This window comes from Drosophila kikkawai, chromosome 2R (genome assembly GCF_030179895.1).
Source record: "Drosophila kikkawai strain 14028-0561.14 chromosome 2R, DkikHiC1v2, whole genome shotgun sequence".
Lineage (NCBI taxonomy): Eukaryota > Metazoa > Arthropoda > Insecta > Diptera > Drosophilidae > Drosophila > Drosophila kikkawai.
The window spans coordinates 1,150,343-1,178,130 of record NC_091729.1 but is presented as its reverse complement, the minus strand read 5'-3'; the positions used below and the strand labels follow the sequence as shown (position 1 = coordinate 1,178,130).

General features: G+C 39.2%; 1 protein-coding gene across 7 annotated transcripts in view; it reads right to left on the bottom strand.

The window, feature by feature from the left end:
• Positions 1–4,192: 4,192 nt before the first annotated feature.
• rl (Mitogen-activated protein kinase rl) overlaps positions 4,193–27,788 on the bottom strand; it is a 44,988-nt gene continuing 21,392 nt past the window's right edge. For 2 of the 7 annotated variants that reach the window (XM_041774675.2, XM_041774676.2), the window contains exons 5-8: positions 14,967–15,101; positions 12,315–12,599; positions 12,068–12,256; positions 4,193–4,710 (exon numbers count right to left, since the gene is read on the bottom strand). In XM_041774675.2, coding sequence (XP_041630609.1) covers positions 4,585–4,710; positions 12,068–12,256; positions 12,315–12,599; positions 14,967–15,101 — 735 coding nt within the window. In that variant the 3' untranslated portion in view covers positions 4,193–4,584. Of the gene's footprint in view, positions 4,711–12,067; positions 12,257–12,314; positions 12,600–14,966; positions 15,102–16,575; positions 16,608–23,130; positions 23,205–24,924; positions 25,007–26,829; positions 26,860–27,788 lie in introns of those variants that run through there. The other 5 variants (XM_041774678.2, XM_041774680.2, XM_041774679.2 and 2 more) reach the window with 5 other exon arrangements.

Below are 27,788 nucleotides of genomic sequence, written 5' to 3'. Positions count from 1 at the left end.
TCTAACGGGTTTGTTGTTCCTTGGTACCGGATGCCCCAACTTCGTACCCGATCTACAATTTCTGTCTCCATTCTCCGCTCCACTTTCCTTTCTTTGACCTCCTCCATTTTTATCGTGATCGTTCTTCGGTGCTCGTTCCTTTGCTCATCCTCCTTAGTAGCTATAGCCCTTGCTGCCACACTTGTTGTTGGCCGTTCGTCGGTGTGCTGCTTTTCTTCGCTTGTCACAAAGATTGCCGGTGCTGGGCTTCTTGTCGGACTCTTCTCTTTCTCAAACTTTTCCGTGAGTTCTATGAGTCTTAGTCCTATTGCCTCTGTGTGATCCGTTCTTTTGGCGAAAGCCGCTAGTAACCGCCTTAGATCTTCGCTTCTTCCTGTGGCGTCTAGCCCGAACTCTTTCGCGTACTCCGTTAGCTCACTCTTTGATGCAAGGTATACCCAGCTCGACATCACTCCCTCGGTATCGGATCTTTTATTCACAACCACTTCAACCTGTTCGGGCGCCACCTGTGACGTCCTGTCGTCCTTGGGTGGCTCAGCGGGACGTCCAGGGTTCCTGCAGGAATATTTATTTGATTCAGGCGTGGTTGCTGTAAAGATTTTCTCCGATACGTTACCCCCCAGGGAGAACTCGAGAGGTAGATACAGTAAAGAGTAAGAGTACGGTTTATTGACGGAATATTACAGTTAGGAGATTTGAACAAGATTTGGGGCTGCGGTAGAGAACAACCGACGGCTCGCGTTGCAGGGAAAGATCAGCTCCGTGAGTCCGGTGCGATGGTGTGTGTTGGCTTCCCGCGTCCAGGTTGGTCTTCTCGCGTCTGTAGTTCGCGGGTTGCAGCTCGTGCCTGGGAAAGAGAGCGAAGAATGGTTGTCGGCTTCGGTCGGGGTTGCGGCGGGTTGTTGTTGTTGGGCGCGCCGGTACGTGTGCCGCGAGTCGCTCGTGGACTCGCAAGTCTGCTCGGAGAATTATGGAGGGACTTGAAAGTCTGCTTGGAGAAACGTTGCCGTTGGACTCGAAAGTCTGCTCAGAGAGTTGTTGTTGTGGACTCGAAAGTCTGCTCAGAGAGGTTGTTGTTGGACTCGAAAGTCTGCTCGGAGAAGTGTTGTGGACTCGAAAGTTTGCTCAGAGAGGTTGTTGTTGGACTCGAAAGTCTGCTTAGAAAAGAGTTGTTGTTGGACTCGAAAGTCTGCTCGGAGAAGTTGTTGTTGTTGGACTCGAAAGTCTGCTCGGAGAAGTTGTTGTTGGACTCGAAAGTCTACTCAGAGAAATGTTGCGGTTGGACTCGAAAGTCTGCTCAGAGAAGTGTTGCGGTTGGACTCGAAAGTCTGCTCAGAGAATGGACTCGAAAGTCAGCAGAGATTAGACCCGAAAGTCAGCAGAGATTGGACTCGAAAGTCAGCAGAGATTGGACCCGAAAGTCAGCAGAGATTGGACTCGAAAGTCAGCAGAGATTGGACCCGAAAGTCCGCAGAGATTTGACCCGAAAGTCAGCAGAGATTGGATTCGAAAGTCAGCAGAGAGGGGGGAAAGGTTAGCGGGGAAGAACTACGGCTACTAACTACAATGTATTGTGGCGGAACCTGGGTTTACCTGGTCCCTAAAAATGACTTGGCTGCTATAGTGATTACAATCGCAATCGGCGGTTGAGTGATTTCTCCAGCGTTGGGCCCCGATTTATATAGCTCTAGTTTATTATTTTATTTTTGTGCGCGGAGCGTCACAAGTGCATGGATGTCCCGAAGAGAAAGTGCCTGACGCAAGCGGTCTGCCAGTTGGAGGCGCTGTGGGAGGGGGCCAAACTGGATGTGGTGGACCGGGAGCTAATCCCATCCATTCCAAAAGTGAAAGTACCCTTCCCCATCGCAATCCAAGCGGACCGAGCGCTGAAGCTGCTGCAGCATCAGAATCTGGATATACCAACCGCGGTAGTCCAGGAGAGATCCACGTAACTTATACCCATAGTGTAACAGGTTGGCTGATAGATCACGTCGCTAGTATTGAATGCATATTTTTTTTATATAGTACTAACCTTTAAATGATTCGTGTCAAAATTTGACGTCTGTCAGTCAATTAGTTTGTGAGATAGAGCGTCTTTTGTGAAGCAACTTTTGTTATTGTGAAAAAAATGGAAAAAAAGGAATTTCGTGTTTTGATAAAATACTGTTTTCTGAAGGGAAAAAATACAGTGGAAGCGAAAACTTGGCTTGATAATAAGTTTCCGGAATCTGCCCTAGGGAAATCAACAATAATTGATTGGTATGCAAAATTCAATCGTGGTGAAATGAGCACGGAGGACGGTGAACGCAGTGGACGCCCGAAAGAGGTGGTTACCGTCGAAAACATCAAAAAAATCCACAAAATGATTTTGAATGACCGTAAAATAAAGTTGATCGAGATAGCAGAGGCCTTAAAGTATCAAAGGAACGTGTTGGTCATATGTTGATGAATGAACATTTGGATATGCGGAAGCTCTGTGCAAAATGGGTGCCGCGTGAGCTCACATTTGACCAAAAACAACCGTGCCACAAGTCATTGAGAACGATGGCAAAAATTCATGAATTGGGCTTCGAATTGCTTCCCCACCCACCGTATTCTCCAGATATGGCCCCCAGCGACTTATTCTTGTTCTCAGACCTCAAAAGGATGCTCGCAGGGAAAAAATTTGGCTGCAATGAAGAGGTGATCGCCGAAACTGAGGCCTATTTTGAGGCAAAACCGAAGGAGTACTACCAAAATGGTATCAAAAAATTGGAAGGTCGTTATAATCGTTGTATCGCTCTTGAAGGGAACTATGTTGAATAATAAAAACGAATTTTGACAAAAAAATGTGTTTTTCTTTGTTAGACCGGGGACTTATCAGCCAACCTGTTAGTCGGTGGCTTTCATCGGCTTCAGAAGTTATAGATCACTTTAGGCAGAAGAAAAAAATTTACACCTGGCAGGTAGCGATTTACCTGTACAAGCCTAACCCAAAGTGCCGTTTTTTAGGTTCTTTAACAGTTTATGAATGTATTCATCATTTAAAGTAAAAACCATTGCTTTTATGGTTTTCGTGTAATATTACCTGTAAGTCGACCGATTTTCCCATCTCTTTTTTTTATGATGCAAAAAACGAAAGAAAGTTCAACTTTGAATGCACAAATTTTCTGTCGAATAAGTATGTTTTTTGGAACATGACTTTTTCGATATTTGCAACGCTAATTGTTCGAGAGGCGCTAATAATTGTAACGGGCTATTCAAGTGAGCGGCAGTGTATATAGAACTAAGCCGTTTTGGAAGAAATCACATTTAATAAAAAAGCGTCCTATCCTCTACTTCCGGGTGGTGTGGAAATGGGAATTCATTTTAGTTTCAATAAAAACCTGAAAGTGTTGACAAAAAAATACTGTATAACTCATATATGAGAAATCTAGTTTTCAGATAAATACGAGTTGGCGGATAGCAATCCGCCAAATATATGAAAATTATCTATCGCAAGCAAAGCTGTGGGCATGCTAGTATAATTATAAAAAAAAAACAATTGGTCAAAGAAGCATTTATCGTTACCTAGGTCAGAAGTATATCTGACAAACAACGTACAAAACCACCTACCTGGTTAATAATAATTAATATACAAAAATTGTAAAAATGTAAATTCATTTAATTTTTATTTCAAACAAAATATCATATTTAATTTTATATTTTAATAATTGCAAAGTCTGAAACATACACATATAATTAAAAAGTATACTTTCTCTAATATAATAAAGATAGTTTACATTTACAACACAAATGGCAGCCACATTAAGAAAGTGTTTCCATTTTTTTAAAGACTATTAAAAAAAATATATTACACAGGTCGACAAAATACGAACTTTTTTTACCCAAAGACAAGACGAGACTGATTCTGAAAGAAAAATCAATGAGGGACCTCAGGTTCGTCCGTTATATTGTTTCTGAACTTCCTTTTGTCCCATATTTTTGCTATGTTGTGTTTATCGTTAATAGTTCTGAAAAGTGTCAAGACAAGCTTTGATGGATAGTTTGATGCGTGATGAAGACTTCGATTTCGAATTAGCAATGGACCGACAAAGATCTTTAAGTATCAGTACCGTGTTAATCGAATTTGTGGAAAAATTAATTCGATCTGCGTTTAGATACCTCGCACCAGTTATAGACATACTACCAGGCAAACCGCAAACATCGCGTATTAAGAGTGTATACATTTTATTTGGTGTGAGAATATGGTAGCATTCTTCTTTTCACATACTTTTGATCGAATATAGTTGACATTTTTTACCGACTTGCCGTTCTACACTTAGATTTTTACAATATTAAATTAAAATGAAACAATAATGTATATATATTAGATCCTGAAATATACATTTAGCATTAAAGTTTTTTTTTTTTAATATTTTTTTTTAACAGACGTTTTTATGATATAATTGTTGTAACATTTAGTAGCCTAAAACACTGTATTTTTATAAAATAATACAAAATGGAAATAAGTAATAGATAAATCACAAAATTGGTTGAAATATAAAATACTAAAGGAAACATTGAAAAGAGAAAAATTGTTGATTTTATATCTATAATCTATTGTTAAAGAGCTTGTTCCGGTTGTCGTTCTTTAAATTTTAAAGTTTCCTCAAAAATTAATGATTTCAAGGCATCACGAGATATATCATCATTTTCCATGTTTATGCGAAAGGGGACTTCGGCGACAGGCTATATAAAAATTAAATATTAAATGAATAATTATTTTATAGCTTTTACAATATAAGAAGCTAACTTCGGGACTCCAAAGTTTGAATACTCTTGCAGTTTGCAAATAACGACCCATTTTTGTCAAATAAAAATAACATAACAGGGAGAGATATAATATTTTCATTTTGTATTTACTCTGTACTTAATTTAATTTAATTGAAGTTTAATTTACACTTAACATTTACTTACATTCAATGTTTTAGATTTTCAAATATATTTTCTTAAATTTTCCGTTTTGGATAACATTAAAAGTAATTTTCTTATCGAAAACGGAGAATATAAGAAATGTATTTGAAAGTCTATAACATTAAATGTAAATAGGCTGTCAAAAATCCTTCATGTAAAAATTTTTTCGAAGAAACCTCGCAGAAAGAAGATATTACACATTGAGCGAAATTCTGAGCGAAAAAATATCGCTCAAAAAATTATCATTATTTTTTGATCGAACTTTTTTCGCTCAAAATAATAATTATTATTCTTTGAGCGATGAAGTAAATATACAATTATAATTATTAATGGCAAGCGAAATATATTAAAATCAATAGATAATCATTAATCGTTGATTTTTATTTTTTCACTTATAATGATTACGTGCCCTGGATTTAAGGGACCATTCTGGTTAGTTGGGCCAAAAAATAGGAAATTTTCAGGAAGTTCAGGAAAAGACATAGAAAGTTCAAACTTGTCACATATATTTATCATAGTTTAAAGATGATTTAGCGAAAATTTCAAAATTTTTAGAGCATGTCCTGAAGCAGGACATAGGGCGACGTAAGCCCATGCCCAAAAAAGGAACCCCTCTGGCGACCGTCCTGCAGGACGTACAAATCGACTGAAACAAAAAAGTCAAATATGTTCTTGTTTAGTATGAATGTGATTATGGAATAGACTAGAATTATAAAAATTTAATACAAAATAAAAAAAATGGCGGCGATTGAAATTTTTTTTTTTCGTTTCCTTGAAAATTTTCTTCATTTTTTTGTTGATTAAAAATCTAATGTATAAGCTATCAATGTAATTGAAGTCTATTCCATGGACAACTTCATTACGCGTATTTAAAAACAAAAACATCAAGATTCGTTAAAAATTGACTGAGATATAACGGTCGCCAGCTCGAAAAATGTAGTTTTCCAGAAAACGCGATTAAAGTATTATGTATGCTCTGTACCTCCGTTAAGTCGGCCGGCTCGGAGGCTCATAACTTTTAAACTTTTACGTATTTTGATTTGCCGTTTGATATTCTACACACTTATAACTATCAAAAAAAGAAAAAATAAAAAATTTTCGATTTTTTTTTAGCTAACCAGAATGGACCCTTAATTCCTTTTGCCCTAAAAAGCCCTAAGATGTAAACCATTAGCCATGGCTGGGGGTACCTGGCGGCAGGCATAAAACGCAGGGTGGTGGAACCCCTGAAAAAGAAACCATTCTGGAGGGCTTAAAGAAAGAAACCAGGGCTGGGATGTCAGCCCAAACGTCGGTGGAAGGTGTGACCGCTACCACCGGCGGGCACGGGGGGAGCAATCCTCTCTGCGTGTCGTCAGCGGTTACACCTCTAATTGTGACGGGAGCAGGTCATGTTGCAACGCTACTGCCGAAAAAACGACGCTGAGGAAGTCGATACAGACTCGGACCTTGGGAGCGTGCAGCTCTCCAAAGAGAAAGAAGAAAGCTTTCTCCACTCGCCGAAACCAGGCACCAGCTCCCAGCGCAGGGACGGGCCAAGACGGTCAAGCGAGGGGATGAAGGCTAAGGCACAGTACAAGGCTGCCCTCCGCATCCAGATTCGGCTCCACGAAAAAGCAGCGCTATCCCCAGAGAAGAAGGTATAGCTTACCTGGGCAGAGGAGAAGATCGCTGAGGGGAGGCTTCACTTCGCCAAACTCCCCCACATCCGATCGACGGGCGGATTCGCTAACAACGCTTGCCAACAAAAGGCAACACTCAGCCGGAAGCGCCTAACGCGGGCCTTAGGAGGCAGGTCTTCCCCAAATGGCGAAAAAGCCCAAAAAGACCGCAGGTCAGTAAGGTGACCGGGAGCTAATCCCGTCCATTCCAAAGGCGAAGGTACCCTTCCCCATCGCAATCCAAGCGGACCGTTCGCTGAAGCTGCTGCAGCATCAGAATCCGGATATACCAACCGCGGACTGGAAGGTCCTGCACGTTGCGACCCCATCACCCAAGGAAGGGGGAAAAGTGTAGTCCTCCAGATAAACAAGAAGGCAGAGGACATCCTTTATCCCAGATACGGGAATATGGCGTGGGGCATAGGTAGCGTATATCTGCCCCTCAAAAAGCGCTATCCCGGGGATAAGGATGGTCATACCCTGAAGGCAGGCGTGGTGGAAGAGGACTTGGGTCTGGAAACCATCGTGGATGCCGACCGGGAAATGACGCTGGATGAGTCCGACGAAGGAGAGCCATGGAGCAAGGATCCGCCGACATAGCTTTAGTCCAGGAGCAATGGATCGCCTCAGGCAATGCAATCGCCGGACTGAAGTCCGCAAATTACAATTTGCTCCATCCACCAACGGTAAGCAGGAATAGAACAGCTGTACTTCTATAGAAGGGTCTACACGCTAATCTTATGTCTCATTATAACCGTGGTGATGCAAGAGAGCGGAAAAAAGCTCCATTTCAACTTAAAACGCTGAAAAAGCTGCTGGACTTATACATCCGGAACGATGTAGAGAGACTACTGTCGACCAACCAGCACACCTACACGAAGGGGCAATCAGTGGAGACGGCACTACATTAGTTGGTAGCCACCATGGTGAGAGCCCTACACAATAAGGAATATGCACTTGGAGTGTTCATGGACATATCCGAGGCATTCAACAAAGTTAGCACGGACGCAATAATGGATCGCTTAGAAGCGACCAACTCGTCCCCTGCTATCAACTTGTGGATAAGAAATCTTCTAAGTTGTCGACGGGTACAATCAGATTGGGGCACCTCTTCCATGGTGAGAGGAGCGCACAGAGGCACGCCGCCAGGTGTGGTCCTATCGCCCCTCCTATGGAATCTGGAATCTGGTGGTAGACGACCTAATCAAGAGATTCGAGAGGAAAGCTCCAAAGATAATAGCGGATGAAATCACGGGAGTCTGTCCATTGACCCTCAGCCCGATCATGGAAACAACGCTCAGGGAGATATGTGAGTGGGCGGAGAAGGTAGAACTTAATATCTCTTTACTAAGAGATACCAGGTGCCGCAATGGATCCCCCCAAAAATTAACAAAACAAGGCTGACCCCGAAAACACAAGTCAAATACCTCGGCGTTGTACTTGACAGCAAACTGACGTGGAAGGCCAATGTTGTAGAGAGGGTGAAAAAGGCCACCATAGCGCTATATGCATCCAAGTAGGTGCTCAGCAGCACATGAGGCTTCTCACCCGCTCTCTAATGCATTGGGTTTACATATCGGTGGTGCGTCCGATTCTGCTGTATGGAGTTTTAGTGTGGTGGCAAGCCATGGAGAATAAATCGTATAATAACCTTATGGAGAAAACCCAGCGGCAAGCACAGCTCTGCATATCAGGGGCGCTGAGATCAACCCCAAAGCACTCGAAATCATAATCGGTATATATTCCCTAGATATCCAAGCGCAACTGACAGCAGGAAAGACTGCACGTCTGGTTGCATCAGGAAACTGGTCGTTACAAGGTTTCGGGCACAGTTCAATTGATCGAGACTTTTAGTTATTTATAAGAGGTCTTAATAGCACAACCTCAAAACAACAATAGATCCGTGGTCCAAAGAGCCTGTCTTAGGCTTACTCTTACGCGAATATATCCTTTAGACATGGGTCGCACAGGTCCTAAAAATCGCTTTTCTCACCCATATCGGGCCATTTGCGCACCGCACTATGCTGCGCTAAATCCAACCCCAAGATTTTTCTCACCCTATCAGTCAATGACTGGTATCTCGGAAGCTGCGAGTCGCAACTACGATTTGGCTGGAAGTTCACGGAGTTTCCAAAGGTTCCACGAACCCAGCTATTAAAATGTAGTCCAATAAGTCAGGACACTCATATCAGTCGGTCTATAATGCACACCAGGAAGGCGGCTTCGTAGGCAAGCGCGGCCCAAACACGCACGAACGACAGCCTCGAGGCGGATGTAGGTATAAGTAGTGAGGCAGCCCTGGCCGCCTCCAATTAGAGCTGAGCTCCGTTTTGATCGTTTTGATCCCAAATATTATGACTGACGCCTCTCTAGAGTACCATGCAAAATTTAATTCCTTATAGAAACCAGCGCAAATAGCAATTTTATCAGTCTCCAAATTTCTCCTGTAGCACCCCAATTCCATGTGCATCAAGTTAGTATCCGTAAAGTATTCGTAAAACAACAAAATTGCCGCTAAATTTTTTTCTAATTTAATATCAAGAAACTTTATGTTTTTAAACAATAATAATAAAAACTTGAGCAACATATGTAATTCTTTCATGAATGATTAATGGATAGTTAACGGCAAATTATGGAATAAAGTTCGATATTCCAAATTTGACCTGCTAATTTTATGCACATCCTTATCCCTTCTTATATTTCTGTCCAAACTACTTTGAGTAAAGTAAAAAAATATATATCGGTAAATAGAAAAATTTTTCCAATTCTCTGGTAACGACTCTTTTCTAACGTTTTATGTACTCCCATTATACGAGGGAGTACATAAAACGTTACAAAAGAGTCGATACTTCATAGGATAAATCAAAAGCGATGATACCCTCAAATAAATGAAGGCCCATATAGACAGGAAAATCGATTTCCTTATCTTATATTGGAATTAGGTTGCCTCTTTTAGCAAAGTTGTCTTCAAGCATCAACGCGCTTATCGAGGGCGAACATTCCAAATCTGTCAAGGTCGCGCTAGAAGAGTTGTTCCAAAAGTATGCCTCTATCTTTTAACCAATTTTACCAGGTATGGCTGTAGATACGATCGTTAGGCCCGAGACTCGCACCAAAACTCAAGACCCTATCTACACACACTCAGAAATGACTACCCTACTAATATGAGAGGAAAAGTCGAAAAACAAACAAAGGAACTTCTATGGCCATCAACGAGCCCTTACAACTATCCACTCGGTTATTACATCAGATTGATATCTCATACCCGATTCACCTTGGATGGCGTTGAGATGGCAAAGTATTTTAATACCCTCCATCTGACATCGGGGCTCCATTAGATCTTGTATAGTATAGCGGCATTGCAAGGACCGGCTTTTCAACACGAAATGGTGTTGGAGCAGTAGATTTAAGATTATATTGTTAAAATAGAATGCAAACAAAATGAATGTAAACAAAATCAGTTTGCACCCACGCTTGTACCCAGCCGAGTGCTGCTCGTTATAGTAGTAGCCGATCTATGAACTGCTGACTGCGATAGCGCAATAAATTTGTTCGTCGTTCTTCTTTCCCCGCGCCAGTGGAAATTCCGCAGCTAGGCCGATAGTCGCTAGTCACCTATTTTTGATTGTAATTTTTGGGGAAAACTCTCACGAGTTTAAAGGTATGTATACATATGTATATGACGCCGATCCAGCATCGGAGTCCTCAACTGGACTTTCGGCGAAACGTTTCCTGGCGAGTGGCATGATTCCTCAAATTTTCAACCAATCTGCTTGCCACTCAAAAACGCTGTGTCATTCAATTTCAACTCCTTTTTTACCTTGCAACACACACGCAGGTGTGGTGAGTTCTCAGAAAACAATATCCGTCTCTTTCATACCCACGCCCAGGCTACGTTGGCAAAAGAGTGTATGCCTCGCACGAAAGAACAGAGAAGCAATAATAAATTAAACAAGTGTGTACCGACAAAAATCGTTATAATTTGAATTAACAAAATAATCTGCGACATATACGAAAAGTTTAATCGTACTATAGGAAGTTCATCCGGGACTATGCTAAGATTGTAAAGCCTTTGACAAACCTGACAAGAGGAAATCTCGTAAAGCTATAACCATCGCAATATCGCCATAGCCATTATTTTCTAGTCTAAGGTATTATTTAAGAAATGTAAGAGATTAAGATATGATTTTAACAAAAAAATTCATCTGGCCAATTTTGGCACTGGCACTGACAGCGACAGCACGAGGCGCTGAAACTGCAGATCCCACGGCTGAGCCGGACAACGTTTCGGTGGCAATAATTAAATTAATTGTCATTTGTATGCAATAAAAATATAACGATAAACCGAACCAAGATTATAGTCGGAGATTGAATGGAAAAGGACGAAAGCAACTGAGGGAATCCAAGCCAGGATGCGAACAGCAGCAGAAATTCTAAAATAATAAAATTTTCTAAAAGATAAAAATAGGTTGAAAAACAGCCAAGTTATATTTTTTCTTACTACAAATTTGTCGATCATTTGTATGGCAGCTATACAGCAGTGACAGTATTCAGAAAACTATATGCTAAGTTTCATTCAGATAGATAACTGAGGGACAAGTTTGCTTAAGAACAAACAGCCGGACGGACAGACGGACGGACGGATGAACAGACGTACATGGCTAGATCGACTCGGCTGTTGATGCTAATCAGGAATATATACTTTACAGGGTCGGAAATGTCTCCTTCGCTGCGTTCCAAACTCTGACTGAAAATATAATACACTCCAAGGGTATAAAAATGACCTTAGTTTTTGTTGGGGATAGATTTGACATTTGTTGTTGACGATTACTAATGGTTTTCTACGGTACTGTAATATGTAAATATAAATATAATAACTGTTATATTTTATATTATATAATAGTAGTTACAACAACCCAGTAGTCAAAAACTTCGTTTATGATATTGAAAACGATAGTTTGGCAAATTTTAGGCCGACAAAACGTCCGATTTATACACATTAACGTTAATAAAGTTAATCACATGTTATTGGTTTTGTGGCAGCAAATGCTATTTTTGGAATCCGAATAGGAATTTAATAGCGAACCTTTTACGACATCTTTCGCGGGTATAATCCTGGGAATTCGCGATTCTCGTCCGTTATTCGGGCATTTAGCTAGACTTATGCGGAAAGTTTAGTATTTAATATCTTTAGAGGACATATTTCGGATCCAGCCGCTTATGTCCGTTTCTTTGTCTGCTGGGAACCGTTAAATCCATTACCAACAAACACTATGAGAATGAGGTTACCCACATTTCATTTTTCTGCTTTCACAAATGAGCATACTCAGTAAAAGAACTCATATTTGTTAACTATATAAACAGAATGTGTTTATGCCGATTGGATAGAAGTAGAACTTCTTTTTTGATAAAATACTTTTCATGGTATACAACTACATTATATACTACAATACAAGCAAATAAGTAATTACCTCGTCTCCAGGATCGTAATACTGCTCCAAATAGGGGTGTGCAAGAGCTTCTTCCACAGGAATCCGTTTATGTGGGTTAAAAGTTAACATTTTTCCTAAAAGATCTAAAGCTAAAGCATCTGCATTCGGAAATAATCTGGACCATGGAACATTTGGCTTAAAAGGCAAAGATTCCAAATAATTTCGAGCCTGTTGTCAAATGAAAGATTAATAACACGTTAATTAGTTAACAAGTTTTTATACATGCCTTTTCATTTATAATACATTCCAGATCTTCACGAGATGGTGAGCCCAATACACCAAGAATATGATTTAGTTGATCCAAATAATGTTTTCCAGGAAATATTGGGCGATTACTTAACATTTCTGCCAATATACAACCAACAGACCAAATATCAATTGATTTTGTGTATCCCTTAGAATTGAGCATTATTTCAGGTGCCCGATACCACCGAGTAGCAACGTATTCCGTTAAAAAACCTGTATGATCGTGTTCAGGATCTGCGATTCGAGCTAAACCAAAGTCGCAAATCTATTAAAGAAAAAAAAAAACAAATTTTATCCAGTGATATTACAAAACCTAAGAAAAGAAATAAACTTCGAGGAGCCGAAGTTATTTTACCCCTGCAGTTTGAAATTTTTCTGAGCCATTGCCATGTTAGTCACTATAAAAGATAAATGGTACAGTCTTCCGTTTTGTATACCCATAGAGAGGATTTAATGATTTTTGTCGTCAGTTTACAACGCAGTGTGTATAAGAATAGGATGATGTATAGGTACATCATACATATGTATGTTATGATACGTATATTAGCTTTCGGTGTACATTCTAAATGTCCACAAAAGCATCCGATATTAAATAACTAAATATAATGCATTAGTTAAGAGATAGGTGTCCCGTGACGTGAGTACCTGAGGCATTAGTTAAAGAAGTTATGTTCCAAATTTCAAAACGATTGGTTCAGTAGATTTTGAGTTATCGTTAACACTGATTTTAAAAATGACATTGTTCAGGAGAGCGCTATAAACTCTGTGCTACTCATACATTGAACACCCAACGACCTCCGTTTAACTACGCATAACTTCGTCAATTTTGCTAAAATCGATGTTATACTTTGATACAATATTCTTTAGATATTTGACCTTTAAAAAATAAATTAAAATACGACAAAAAATAGTCTTTGGGTTTATAACTGTCTAGTTATTCAGCTGTTCTTGTTTATTGCCACTTTCTCAATAGTATTTATTTTTGATCGATGTCAGAGCAACGTCAGATTTTCTAGTAAAATCTTATAAGCTCAATACATAAACCATAGAAAAAGGTTTTACCTCGAATTATCATCTACATGGAAGTCAAAAGCTAAAATTACCATTAAGGGGGGACGTTTTATGTTTGCTTTACAACCTGTACTTTTTGTTATATTTTGAAATGTCATTAGACTTTAACAAAAATTAAATTTAAGACACCTATCCTTGCCTCTGACCACCTGATGTGAGTCGGAGCATATCATTAAAAAACACTCCTTATCCGGTCTGAGGTAAGAATATGGATTTAAAATGACAGATATTTGCTATTCTTAAGGGGGGACATCTAAGTAACTTTTTTTAAAAATCGAAAATTTTTTTTTGTTTAAAAAATTCTTTAGGGTCTCAAAAATAACATACCAAAAGATAGAGTCCGGCAAATGTGTCTAAGTGTCGAAATTTTCCATTCTGCGGCGATGCCTCTCATGTAAATATATACGATTTTAAAACTTTAAACGCGTTTTTCTCAAAACCACCTTTTTTGAATTGGCCGGAAACCTAACTCGAACAAATCTTAACCGATCGATCTGAAATTTTGACAGTGTATCCAAAATACCCTTGTCTATTTTATTTTTGCTTCCTTATTTTTATCAATAATTTTGTGACGTTTTTTTCTCATGAAAATTTAAAATTTTATTTAATCACTCACCATTTTGCAAAAAATCAAAATATCGAAAATATACGTGTGTCGATAGCGGTTGAGATATAGATTCTAACAAAATTTGATTTTTTTTTCTAGATAAAAAATTAAGGACGTTAGGTTTCCGGCCATGGACCCCCTTCAACAAAAAAGGGCCTACGAAGAAATGCTGCACAGCCGCCATTTTGTTTTCGATTTATTCCAAAAAAATGTATTTTGTATTTCACATATAACATTATCAAACCTACTTTAAAATTTTTCGATTGGCTTTTTCATTTGGCCAAAAAAAAATTCTATAAAATCGGCTTTTTTTTTTGCCAGTTACTCAGATGCCCCCCTAAAGCTACGTACGGAGCAGCGTTTGCACTCAATCCCATAAATTCGAGAGGGATTCATATTTATTTTCGATTGCCTTTTTATCAAGTCGGTATGCAACAGCGATAAGATATATACTAGAATTCCAATACCGTTGGGTATTTTTAGTTTGTTGAATTTTCGACTGTGACTGATAAAAGTAAACAAACATTAATTTTTGATTTGAGACGGAACAACAAGCAAAACAATATTTTGTGCTCTTTCCGGTTAGCTCATGCTTCTACCTCCATGGCCACAGCAAATTCGCTCAGACCAAATCATTTATACACACTTTAATTGTAGCTGCTTCGTACTAGACATAAAACTGAAGTCAAGCTTTGATATACTATGTATGAAGGATCATATCGAATTAAATCATTTGTATGTGATTTTATTCCAAATTTGTAAGTAATAACTAAAGTTAGCCTGATATTAAAAAACAGGCCCTATTAAAATTTTTGCAAATATATTTATTTTTTGCAATATTAAATAGGGATACAAATTTAAAAGATTTTAACTTCATTCTTTAATAATTTCAAACTTTCAAAGGGTATTTAACACTTATTTATTATTTAGCCGTATTGAAAGGAAACTACATACTTTTAAGTCGCACGTTTTATTTAATAAAAGATTGCTTGGTTTTAAATCCCGATGTAAAACGTTTGCTGAGTGTATATACTTTAGTCCACGTAATATTTGGTACAAAAAGTAACAGATGTGATCATTACTCAGCCTCTGGAATTAGAAAAAAAGGTTCAAAATATATTAAAATTATAATAGTTGGCTGACAACTTGATAAATTTTTATTTCTAGCAAGATCAAAACGTTATAACTTATACCAATTTTAATTTAACTAATTTTACAACTGTGTCAGTTTGGGTACACACGTTAATATTGTTTTTATACCCTTGCATGGTTTACTTTGAACAGAATATATATTAATTTGCTTCTTTTAATGAACCTCGGCAAAAAAAAAAAAAGAATGCATGGTTCATGTCATATAGTACAAATGAACAGTTTTGGCACGTTGTTTTTTAATACATTTAGATCTGTTTTGTTTTTGTCAACTGTAAGCGACCAAAAATTTTTAATTTATTACGGAACGTAACAGTTATAATTTTTACTTTAAACTTCTATAAAAAAGTGTAAGATTAATATATATATTTGTTTTAAATATTTATATAAAATTGAATAATAACTGTTATTTTACAAATGCCAATGCCAATCCTTAAGATATGTCTATCCGTTGAAAATATATTACGATTCAATTTTTAAAATAAACATTGGCAAACAACTGTTATTTTCAATTGGAGAATAATTTTTATTTTTAATTTTTTTTAATTAAAATTAACAAGTAAGGAAGCTAACTTCGGCACGCCGAAGTTTGTATACCCTTGCAGATATTATTTCATTACATTTTACCTATACTTATTATGTTTACAGTTTGACAGTTACAGTTTTGCATTCCCAGCTTTACATTTTCTCTACATCTACCGATCGTTTCTATGGCAGCTATATGATATAGTTGTCCGATTTTTATGAAATTTATACCAAAATTCTAGAATAATAAAATAAGCTTATATCTCAGAGTAGATGAAAATACATTGAAAAACAACGAAGTTATAATTTTTTCCTATTAATTTCCCGATCGTTCCTATGGCAGCTATCTTATAGCCGTCCGATAGTCGTCCGATTTTCATAAAATTTTTATCAAAATTCTAAAATAATATAAAATAGCCATATCTAAAAAATGTTGCAAAAATGTTGAAAAACAGCCAAGTTATAATTTTTTTTCTAAAAATTTATCGAACATTTGTATGGCAGCTATATGATATAGTCGTCCGATCCGGCCCGTTCCGACATATATAGCAGTGAGACTATATAGCAGACTATATGCAAAGTTTCATTCAGATAGCTTTAAAACTGAGGGACTAGTTTGCGTAGAAACAGACAGACGGACAGACAGACAGACAGACAGACGGACAGACGGACATGGCTATATCGACTCGGCTGTTGATGCTGATCAAGAATATATATACTTTATAGGGTCGGAAACGTCTCCTTCACTGCGTTGCAAACTTCTGACTGAAATTATAATACCCTGCAAGGGTATAAAAATGTTCAATTTACTACTTAGCGCGTCCCATCTGTGTTCCTGCTCGATGAACGATGTCGGTGTCAAACTCCTGGATTCGTAACGACCATCTTGCAATTCGTTTTTCCATTACCATATGTGACGACCTTGATTATAATCAAAATAATTATTTTGCCATAAATGTTGTATTTAAATCGCTCCAAAGACAACGGCTTCTATCTCGTAACTGAGCGATTGGAAGTAATGCCAAATTTCATTACACATTACAGTTTCACAGATATAGAGCAGTTTTGCATTTTCTTTTACATTTAACAATCATTTCATGCCAGCTATTGCAGCTATATGAAAAAGAAGTCCGATCCTGCTCATTCTGACTTTTATACTAGTAAAAGTATTCAAAGGACTATCTGCAAAGTTTCATTTAAATAGCTTCAAAACTGAAGAACATGTTGATGCTAGGGCCCGGAATGTCTCCTTCACTGCGTTACAAGGTTAGGTTAGGTAAGAGCGGACGGCCCTCGAGGGGCCACACATAGGCCAATATGGCCCATAGCTGCGTTGCAAACTTCTGACTAAAATTATAATCCCTGCAAGGGTATATAAATAATGGAACAACATTGCGAAAAAAAAATAGCCTACTCTTGGAAAAAATATTTATAATAAGGAAATAAATATGTATATAAGCAAAATATATACATAAGGTAAACAATATTATAAGAAAATCAATAGAACCGAAAACAAGAGAAACAAATGTAAATTTTGAAATAACATTTAAAACAGGTGGGAGTCCTGTCCCTAATGCTCTGGCTGATAAACATGGACGACATACTAAGAACACTAAATAACGAAGGAGTAAAAGTGGTAGCATACGCAGACGACGTAGTCCTACTCACTTCAGGACCATTCCCCGACGTCATCAGCGAACTAATGACAAGGGCACTCACGAAACTCAATGCATGGGCAAAAGCCTGCGGATTGGGCATAAATCCAAGTAAAACGGAACTAATGCTCTTCACTAGGAGAACTAAGGTCCCAAGATTCACAAAGCCAAAGATAGATGGCAAAGAACTAGAGATATCACAGCAGGCAAAGTATCTGGGAGTGATACTGGATGCGAAACTCTCATGGAAACAAAACATCAACGAGAGAGTCAAGAAAGCAAGCATAGCATTCTATTCCTGCAGGAAGATGTTCGGAAAGAACTGGGGCATCCACCCCAAAATAATAATATGGCTTTACACAGCGGTGGTAAGACCCATACTCACATACGGAGCACTAGTATGGTGGCCAGCATTAACTAGGGCATACAACGTCCAGAAACTAACAAGGATACAAAGATCGGCATGCGCAGGAGCCACGGGAGCACTGAGATCATGCCCCGCAGCGGCGCTGAACGCCATCCTGAACATAATACAGATAGAGCATTTCATCAGGAACACTGCAGCACAAGGTGCGGTACGACTTAAGGCTAGTCAAAGCTGGAAAGACTACCACACCGGACACTGCAGGATTCTGAACGAGATAAACTATCGGACGACAGTAGACACAGACTACATGACAACCGAACTGCGATTCGGTAACACATACACCACTATATACCCTACAAGGGAAGACTGGAAGAGAGGGAGAGTAACCGAACCGGATGAGGTATCACTCTACACCGACGGTTCAAAGATAGGGGTAGGGGCCGGAAACTACGCCGAAAGCTGAAAGGTGGAGGAATACTACCACCTCCCAGAGTCAGCGACGGTTTTCCAGGCGGAGGTTCTCGCGATACTGAAAGCTGCCGAACTTTCGCTAGACCGAGGCCTTCGGAATACCAAGGTGAGGATATACTCAGATAGCCAGGCGGCGATCAAATCCCTCGCACAAGCCCGGACGACTTCAAACTAGTGGCCAAATGTAAAGGGGCACTAAACAGACTCGCAGAGGACAACAGGGTACAAATAGCCTGGGTACCCGGACACAATGACATAGACGAAAACGAGAAAGCAGACGAGCTGGCCAGAAAAGGGTCAGAAGAACACTCAGCAACAACAGACATACAGATCTCCCTGAACTCGGTCCAGACGGAAATTCATGACCATTTCAAACAACTAGCCAGCAAGGAATGGTCGACGAAGGCAGAGCACAGAAGATCGAAACTATGCTGGCCAGAATTCAACAGGAAGCGAACCGCAGAACTGATCTCCAAGAGCAAAAAGGACATCAGGAGGATAGCGGCAACCATCACCGGCCACTGGCCAATAGGCACGCAAGCTTGTAAGATGGGCCTACCCTTCAACCCACAATGCAGAAGCTGCAAGGAACCAAGCGAGCAGGAGACACCAGAGCATCTGCTGTGCCACTGCCCGGCACTCAACAAACAAAGAGCCCGACACTTCGGAGCACATCAACTCGAGTCACTAGGGGAAGTTGGAAGGCAGCCAGTAGCCAGGCCATCCTAGCTTACCTGAATGATACGGGCTGGTACTGAGTAGGGCGCAGACAACAACAAATCGAGGGTGTGGATCAAAACGGAGCTCAGCTCTAATGGGAGGCGGTCAGGACTCCCTCACCACTTTTACCTACCTACCTTAAAAATTAAATTTGTTTTATTTATTTCTTCTTATGTCAAAAGAGTAAATTTCAAGAAGATAGGTTTAAAACAAATAAACCAGAAAAGACCCTTTGCAACAGAAATCCTACTCTAAAAATATATATATTTTTTTAAAACACCTTTATATCCCCCAATTTGCGATACGTCGAAAATGTTTTATCGTTGCCCAGTTGAGTTATTTTTTCTACAAATATGAGAGTAAGTTCGATTTCGAATCTCCGGAAGCGGGAATTGAAAGCGATTCTTAAGGAGTGTTCTCTGGACGCGACAGGAAGGAAATGAGCAGCCGGTTGACCTCATTTAATAATAGTGATGACCACGTCCTGGGAATAGTCAAGCGATTCCAGGAATGCGAGGCCAAGATCCTAGCACCGCTCCGCAAACAACGTACCCCGAGTCCAATACAATATACAATATGGATGATACAGAATCAGAATACGAATTGGCCGCCTAGCGGTGCAGGACTGCGGGACTCCATCGTTAGCACCCTGTCGCTAAAGTAGTTAAGCGCTATATTTAGCTGGTACGCTAAGATTTTAAGCATCCTCAGGGACTCCACTGTTCGCTCCCAATCTGCCATTTTAAACGCATTCCGAATGTCCAGGTTAACCACTAGAACTTTAGACTTTGTTCCTCCTTTCCACCTGCAGCCTGAGATTTCTTCTCTAGCCACCTTAACACCACCCTCATAATGGCGTACATTGTAGACCAGCGATGGGCACGCCGTGGCTTAATTTGCTCACACTGCGCTGCTTCTGCTGCTGCGCTGCTTCGATGGGTTCGGTCATTCTGGCTGAGATCATCTCCAAATATAAGGTTGTCAAAAAAGTCTTGCGGTATTTTTATTGAACTTTCAATTGTTCATAAAATTGGTTACAATAATGCAATTTAAGTCAAATATGCGCCGTTTTGTTCGATGACGAATCCCCAACGAGATGCCAACTTTATAATGCCCCTCCTATAGAAGCTCGCTTCCCTATTGGCAAAAAACTCGGAGAGCCAATTTTCAAAGGACTGTCCAACTTCCGACTACCAAGCTATCTGTTGATCAAATATGGCCTCTTTTGCATGAGTGCTGCATTCCAGCGGTCCAGTGGTTGGCAGTACAGGTCCGAATTGACCGTTTGGCCATAGGGGAGCAGCGATTCAGAAGCTATTCGCATGCATCCATACGGTCAAAAATGTTTTTTTGCGTAAAGTCGTGTGGCACCCATATATCGAGCTTCTTTTTGAAACCAAGCTTCTTTAAATGGTTTATATCGGTTTGATGACTCATGCCCAGCTCTTGGCCGATGCTACGGCTGCTACAAGCCGGTCTCTTTCGATCCATTCAGCGATTTTATCGCAATTTTCGACGATAGGGCTTCCGGAGCGTGGCGCAACTTCGACCAGCTCTGCACCAGAACGAAAACGTTGAAACCATCGTTGTGCGGTGGAAATGGAAACTGTATCGGGTCCATAAACTACACAAATTTTATTGGCAGCATGAGACGCATTTTTGCCTTTATCGTAGTAGTACTGTAAAATATCCCTATTTTCTCTTTATTTTGCTCCATGTTTGCGACTCACGAACGACTAAAAACAAATAACCATAAATTAAACAAATGTTAACGCGTGAAAAGAGCTTTCCAAAAAGGTCTAGCGTAAACCGATGCGACGAATAAAACTAGAACTACACGCTTGCAAAGACACCTACCGAAAATACCGCAAGACTTTTTTGACAACCTTATATAAGCTAAATAGCCACATAAAATCAAAGTTTGCCTGGACAATTTTATCAGTCGCTTTGGTGTCGCGCAACTGCGGCGCACTAACTCCGCATAGCCACTGCGCTTCTTTGCCAGAACCGTCCGTGGCCTAGTCTCGACTGCTTCCTACCCTGTAGGGTTTACTTTATTCTTTATACAGATAGCTGTAAAACTATGGGACCAGTCTGCGTTGCAAACTTTTGTCTGAAATTGTAATACCCTGTAAGGGTATAAAAATGTCAAGATGCGATCATCTTTGTTTACGTACCGAAGAAACGTGGGGAAAGCGGCTTGTGGAAGGTGTAATAAGAGAAAGTGAAAAGTAAGAGCGAAAAGGCATGTGTGAGAAAGAAAGTTTGAGTATCCGTTTCCCCTGTGTGTGGCCCAGGAACACCGGTAGCGAGTGTCATGACCAGCCTACAGCAAGACATCTTGACCATCCGGATCGCTGGAGTATTCATGGTCTGGACTCTTTCGTTTTTTTTTTTTTATAAATATCAACACATGCAAAACTAGATTACAGTGGTAATTGATTCTACAAGTATTAATGTTTTTAGTATAGCAGGGCTATCACTACGAATAATAATATCAGAGAGGCGGTTGTAATCAGCACATAAAACTCAAAAGGATTCATGTACTTCAAGCTCTCTCCTACAGTGATTTATTACATGGAAATTGAGCTGCCCTAAGAGATAGGGGCTCTCAACATCACCGTTTATTAAGTTGTTAAGAAATACGACACCAAGCATCGTTCTACGATTAGCTAGAGAGGGTAAGTTAATTAATAGAAGTCTACTAGAGTAAGACGGCAGTCTCTCATCAGCATCCAAGGGTAGGCCACGGAGGGCGAAAAGTAAAAAGTTCTTTTGTACAGATTAAATACAGTTAATATGTACTCCGAATTGAGGACTCCAGACGCATGAACCACACTCCAATATAGAACGTACAAACGAAGTAAAAAGGGTCTTCATTATATAAGGGGAATCGAATTTTTCGACCACCTCTTAATAAAACCGATATAAAACCGATCATGCTTCTGGCTTTATTAACCATGCACGAAATATTTAAATCGTCAACAAGAGTTATTCTTTCCAGAGCACATTCATTAAGCGTATAAGTGGCAAATTAAGGAGTGGCACGTGAAAATGTCATCGGTTTGCATTTGGAGCGATTGAGATGTAATAAGTTAGCACGACACCATGCTTAAAAGCTATTAAGATCCGATTGCAGACTGGCAGACTGGCAAGAGCTGTCCCTATACTGGAAGCATAGTTTAACGTCATCAGCATACATAAGTACTCTGGAGCTCGTTAGAACCAGCGGGAGGTCATTGATAAACAAAATAAATAGCAGCGGGCCGAGGTGGCTACCTTGTGGAACGCCAGAAGTGACTCTGAGGAATTTGGATAGAGCATTTTTTAAACAGAACCTTTTGAGTTCTGTCACTCAAATAACACAAAATCCATTTACAAAGATCCGCGGAATCCCAATTAAGTCAAGCTTCCTTACAAGAAGAGTCAAAAGCTTTACTGAAGTCTGTGTAAATCACGGCGGTTTGAAAGTTACGTTTGAAACCCCTGATAACGAAAGAGGTGAGTTCCAGGAGATTTATAGTGGTCGATCTTCGCCTCATAAAACCATGCTGACATGGAGAAATTACGGATCTGCATAAATGCTGCAAGTAAGGAGTAATTACTAATTACATTTTCGAAAAGTTTTAGTTGCTGGCGTCCAATTTGCTACCTTTTTTGAGAAGAGGAATGATAAATGATTCCTTCCAAATAAGGGGAAATTCTGAGGTTTCTAAAGGTAAACAATTTCAGAAGGTGATTGCACAGACCCCACAGACCCGGTGAATAAACTGGTTTTACACGATGAAGATCTAAACTATTGGAGCTTTCGTTTAAAATAGGAGTGAAGATTAGGTTTGACCTGGGCAAATCAAAAGAGTAAGTCTGATCTAAGCGAGTTGAATAAAAACACACTGTAAAAAATATCAACGGCGGACGTTGACATGGAGTGCAGATATCTAGCCATTAAAAATTTGATTTATTCAGATTAATTCTTTACGGCAGTCCCCAAATCGATTGTCACTTCGATAGTAGGATGGTAAGGGTCTTAAGGAAGCGCCAATGGATCAAGTTTACACCTACAGGATCGGAGACGAAGCACATATCAAGTAAGCGATTTAAAGATTTTAAGACATGGTTAGCTTGAGACAAAGAAATGTCAAGCATGAGGTCATGCTGTGCCGCAGTTTGGAGGACATTGGACGTACCATCTGATGACTAACGCGCTCCAGGTATATTGAAGTCTCCTAGAGTTATTAGTTGGTCTCTATCTGAAAGCATGTTGGAAAAGCCGAATTGCCGAAAGGTGTTTCCAATAAATAGGCTCTTCGGCAGATGGAGGAACGTAAGAACAGGTTATATACAGCTGTGTTCACTGAAATAGCAGTGCGACAGAGGAACAACTTCAAAACTTTTTTTTGTACACATTCCTTTTTGCTAGCTGATCTATTGCACATTTTTTTTTGTAAAATAGAACATAAAGATAAGAATCGAGAAAAAAAATTCCGTTAGATTTGCTCTATTTTTATGTTTTATTGATATTTTTTCACATATGCAGCTCGTTTTGGCCGATCACTGAAATAGCAGTATTTAATTTTCTTTCGCAGAAAGTGCCGAAATTTCTTTTAATTTTGTAAAAAATGAGTTTAATTACGGTCGTTATTATAGTTTATACTATAATACACCTTTACAAAGCAAAAAAAATTATTTTAGTGGGCGCAGGACCTCACTGCTCCATGAGAGAAAGGTATCAGATAACTTAGCCTAGAAAGAAGGGCAAAACATGTAAAGAGACTCCAAATCTTTCAAATTGTTATTTTAGAATAGTTTATAAAATCATAAAATATGAACCGAACCCAAAAAAACCGAGGTACGATTCGCAAAAACCACAGTTGTACAGGCTCGACGCGTACTTCGCTTCAGCAAAGCTCGTCCTTTTTCATCCTCTAGGGATATATGAGCAGGAATTGGCATGGGAATCAGTCATGGGACCATTCGCCGGGGACTTATTGAATAAATTTTAGATTCGCGAAGTCCATGGAAAATGTCACTGCTTGGTTACAGGCATATCAAGGCCAGATTGGAGTTCGCCAATAGCCACTTGAACTGCCACTATTCAAATGGCGTAATATCCTTTGGACAAATGACTCCAAACTGGTTTTATTTGGTGGAATAGGACAAGACAATATGTCCGTCGACCTCCAAATACATAGTACCCCCCAAACCATACGCTGAAGACGCTGGCCTAAAAATCATGGTATGGGTATACATTTCATACAACGATGTTGGTCCCGTATATATGATCTGTCGGATCAAAGACCATTATGTTTATGTCCAAATATAAAAACTGTCTTGCAGCCGTATCCTGAGGAAAAAATGCCATTAATTTGGACATTTCAACAGTACAGTGACCCTAATCATACCATCAAGGTGGCCAAGCAGTGGGTTCTTAATGAAAAAGTGGATGCAATGCCATGGCCTGCACAGTCCCCGGATATAAATCCGATCGAAAACTTATGGGGGACATAAAGGGCTACGTATTAAAGAAGTTTCCGACTTCTAAGCCGCAGCTTTGGCGATTTGTGCAGGAGGAATGAGACCATAATCCCCTCAAGCGTTGCTAAGACTTGGTGGACTCCTTGCCACCCAGGAATGAGGCTATGATAGCTTCTAAAGGCTATTTAACAAAATATTAGATCATAGTCAATTAGAATTTAAGAAGAAATAGGTTTCTTATACGATATTTTTAAATTTATGAAGAATTTTAGTTTTTCACTGCTATTTCAATGATCGGCATAATATAGACCTTTTTTGTTGTTATTAGCTATATCTTCTAAAAGGTTTATGTTACCTAAATTAAATGATTGTGGTATTGTTAATAATTAAATACACTAAGCCTTTATGAAAAAAATTTTTATGAAAATAGTGTTTGTAATAGTATTTTCCAATCTTAAACGTGCAGGTCGTGGGGCACTGCTATTTCAGTGAACACAGCTGTAGATAAAACTACCTGGAAATGTTAGTTTTACACAGATAAATTCAATACCTGTGTGATCGTCAATTTGAACCAGTTCGGAAATAAGATTGGAGGCAACGTCAATTAAAACTCCACATCGCTCCAAAATCACCTGGAATGCAAACGAAAAACTATCAGAATACAATTTCGAGAGTTTGCTGCGTAAGCGTCTAGTATTCTGATAGGAAAGTAAGAGGAAGGTATTTAGTTTTTTGGCACTGCCGTGACACCCGCGGGCGTGGTTTGTCACGGCCTTGATGGTTTTACTCCCACACCAGAACAAATTGTGTCAAAAAGATCGAGGGAGGCACTTATCTTAAACTATGAGACGTCTCTGGGGTATGAAAAATTGAATTTTTCTACTTTCATATTTTTGGCTTGTTTTTTGCTCAGTATAAGCTGGTACATCTTTCAAAGCGAGGTCAGGAGCAAGCCGAGAAACAAATATGGTTTTCAGTAGTGGAACAGCGGTGAGGGTCTTTGGTAACGCAGCATTACCAACTTCAGCCGGTGGTCCGTCCCTTTTTTTTCCCTGTGGTCATTCGCTTTGCGAAAATTCCATTTGTGGTCTGGCCCATAAAGGATATTTCCTTCTCAACCTCCCGACAGGCATGGCAACAGTAACGTAAACCACTGTTTGCGGAAATTACATCTGATACGGACCGTTTAGTCAAGACACTTAGCGTGTACGACCGCATCGCAAAGCCAGCAAACAATCAACACTATCATTCACGCTAACGACACCCTTTTGAAACAAATTAATAACCGGATAAAGAAAAATAAAACCAAAAAATACAGATCATCGACAGTTAATCATTGCGTTACTCTTGGACTAAGGCACGAACTTCCTACCTTTCCTCTTCAGAAACCTAAACCAACCAGGGGGTTCTGAATACCAATCAGATAGATACCCGACTAAGCCGACTAAAAAAATCCAGCACAAACAATGATATATTTGTAAAACAATTTCTGGAAATTAGACAACAACTTATGAGCAATCACTTCAGACTTCTGTGCGCATATGGATCCTTTAGTAAGGAAATAATTGTCTTTGCGTTAACCACATAAATGAAATAATCAAACAAGCCGTCCTTCCTTGGTATATACACCAGATGCGATTGCTATTCTGGAAGCCATCAAAACAGCAGTAAAGCTAAGAGGGAAATTCTGCATCTGCTCGGATTCCCTATCCACACTGGAAGCACTTTTAAACATAAACCACACATATGTGACCTTCTTTTAAAATACAAAAATAAAATCGAGCTCCTAAGGGTCCCCAGCCACATTGGAATCAAACGCAACGAAAATGCCGATGCAGCATCGAAAGGAGCCACCATCGCTCCATTGATCACAATAACTAATTTTAACCGTGGAGACATAAACAATCAAATAAAAACACACACCCTCAATAATAAACCAAATTTAATGCAAAAAACATCGCAATGGCACCAAAGGATTAACCCAGAATGCATATGCTTAGCTGACTACACAAAAACTCCACAAACCTATAACCCAGCAAGAAGAGAAATCATAAAAATAATCCGCCTTCGGCTTAGCCACACGATGCTGACCCAGGAACATAGGTTTACTCAACCTCCAAACTACCAGTGCCAGTTCTGCACCAAGGAGAACTTATCGATCCCCCATATCCTCACCGACTGTCCCGCTCTAAAAACAGACAGATTAAATTTACCAACTATTAAACTTACTGATCTCTTAAGGGTCCATTCTGGTTAGTTGTGTCATAAAACAGGCAATCTTCAGGAACTTATTTGGACAAACAAAAAACATAGGTGCTTCAAACTTTTCACGTATATTTCTGATAGTTAAAAGATGATTTTGTAAAAATTTCAAACCTTTTGAAGCATATCCTGAAGCAGGACACAGGGTGACGTAGGTGCTCGAAAAAGGTACTCCTCTGCCGACTCTTCTACAGGTCGTAAAAATCGTCTAAAATAAAAAATTCTAAAATATTCTTATTTAGTATGAATGTGATTATGGAATAGGCCACTTTCATCGAAATTTAACAAAAAATAAAAAAACGGCGCTTCAAAATTTTTTTGTCGTTTTTCTGAAAATTTTCTTCCCTTTTTTTGTTGATAAAAAATCCAATGTATAAGCTATCTATGTAATTGTAGCATATTCCATGGACAATTCAATTACGCGTATTTAACAAAAAACAATTATTAAGATTCGTTAAGAAATTGACAGAGATATGACGGTGGCCAGCTCAAAAAATGTAGTTTTCCAGCAATCGCGTTTAAATGTATGCATTGTAGCTGCTTGCTTAAAGCTATCGAAAAATGAAAAAAAAAAATGATTTTTTTTAACTAACCAGAATAAACCATTAACTAACCCTAGTTTTGCAAATATCCATCTAATTATAAGCTTTCTTAAGTCAGCCAAAAAAAACGGTTTGTCAATCTATAAATATCTATATTGTATAATTTGTTAGTACATTTGTAAAAACCTCTCCAAATATTATATCTTTCGACCGAAAGTCCTGTAGCTTAAATTTGCAACTTTTGCGTATAGTGTACAATAAATAAATAAACTTATCTTCTTTAAGGGGGTCTTCTCATTGGGCAACTTTTTTTTTCGATTTTTTTTTTTTCATTTATTTATAGCTTGGGATATATGTATATGTGTCCAAAAGGATTTTTAGAAATTCGAATTACTTTAGAAGATACAGCCTTTTTTGTGAAGCAAGTTCTTCGCAAAATGAGCTTTTTTCAAACTTCAAACGCGTTTATCTCGAAACCACGTTTTTCGAACTGGCGGCTATGATATCTCCAGTTCAACTGAACCGATTTTCATGAAACAAAGACGCAGAATTGTCACCATTCTCGGGTGACGGAACAGATTTTTTGTTAAATTTTTTTTTCTATTTTTTT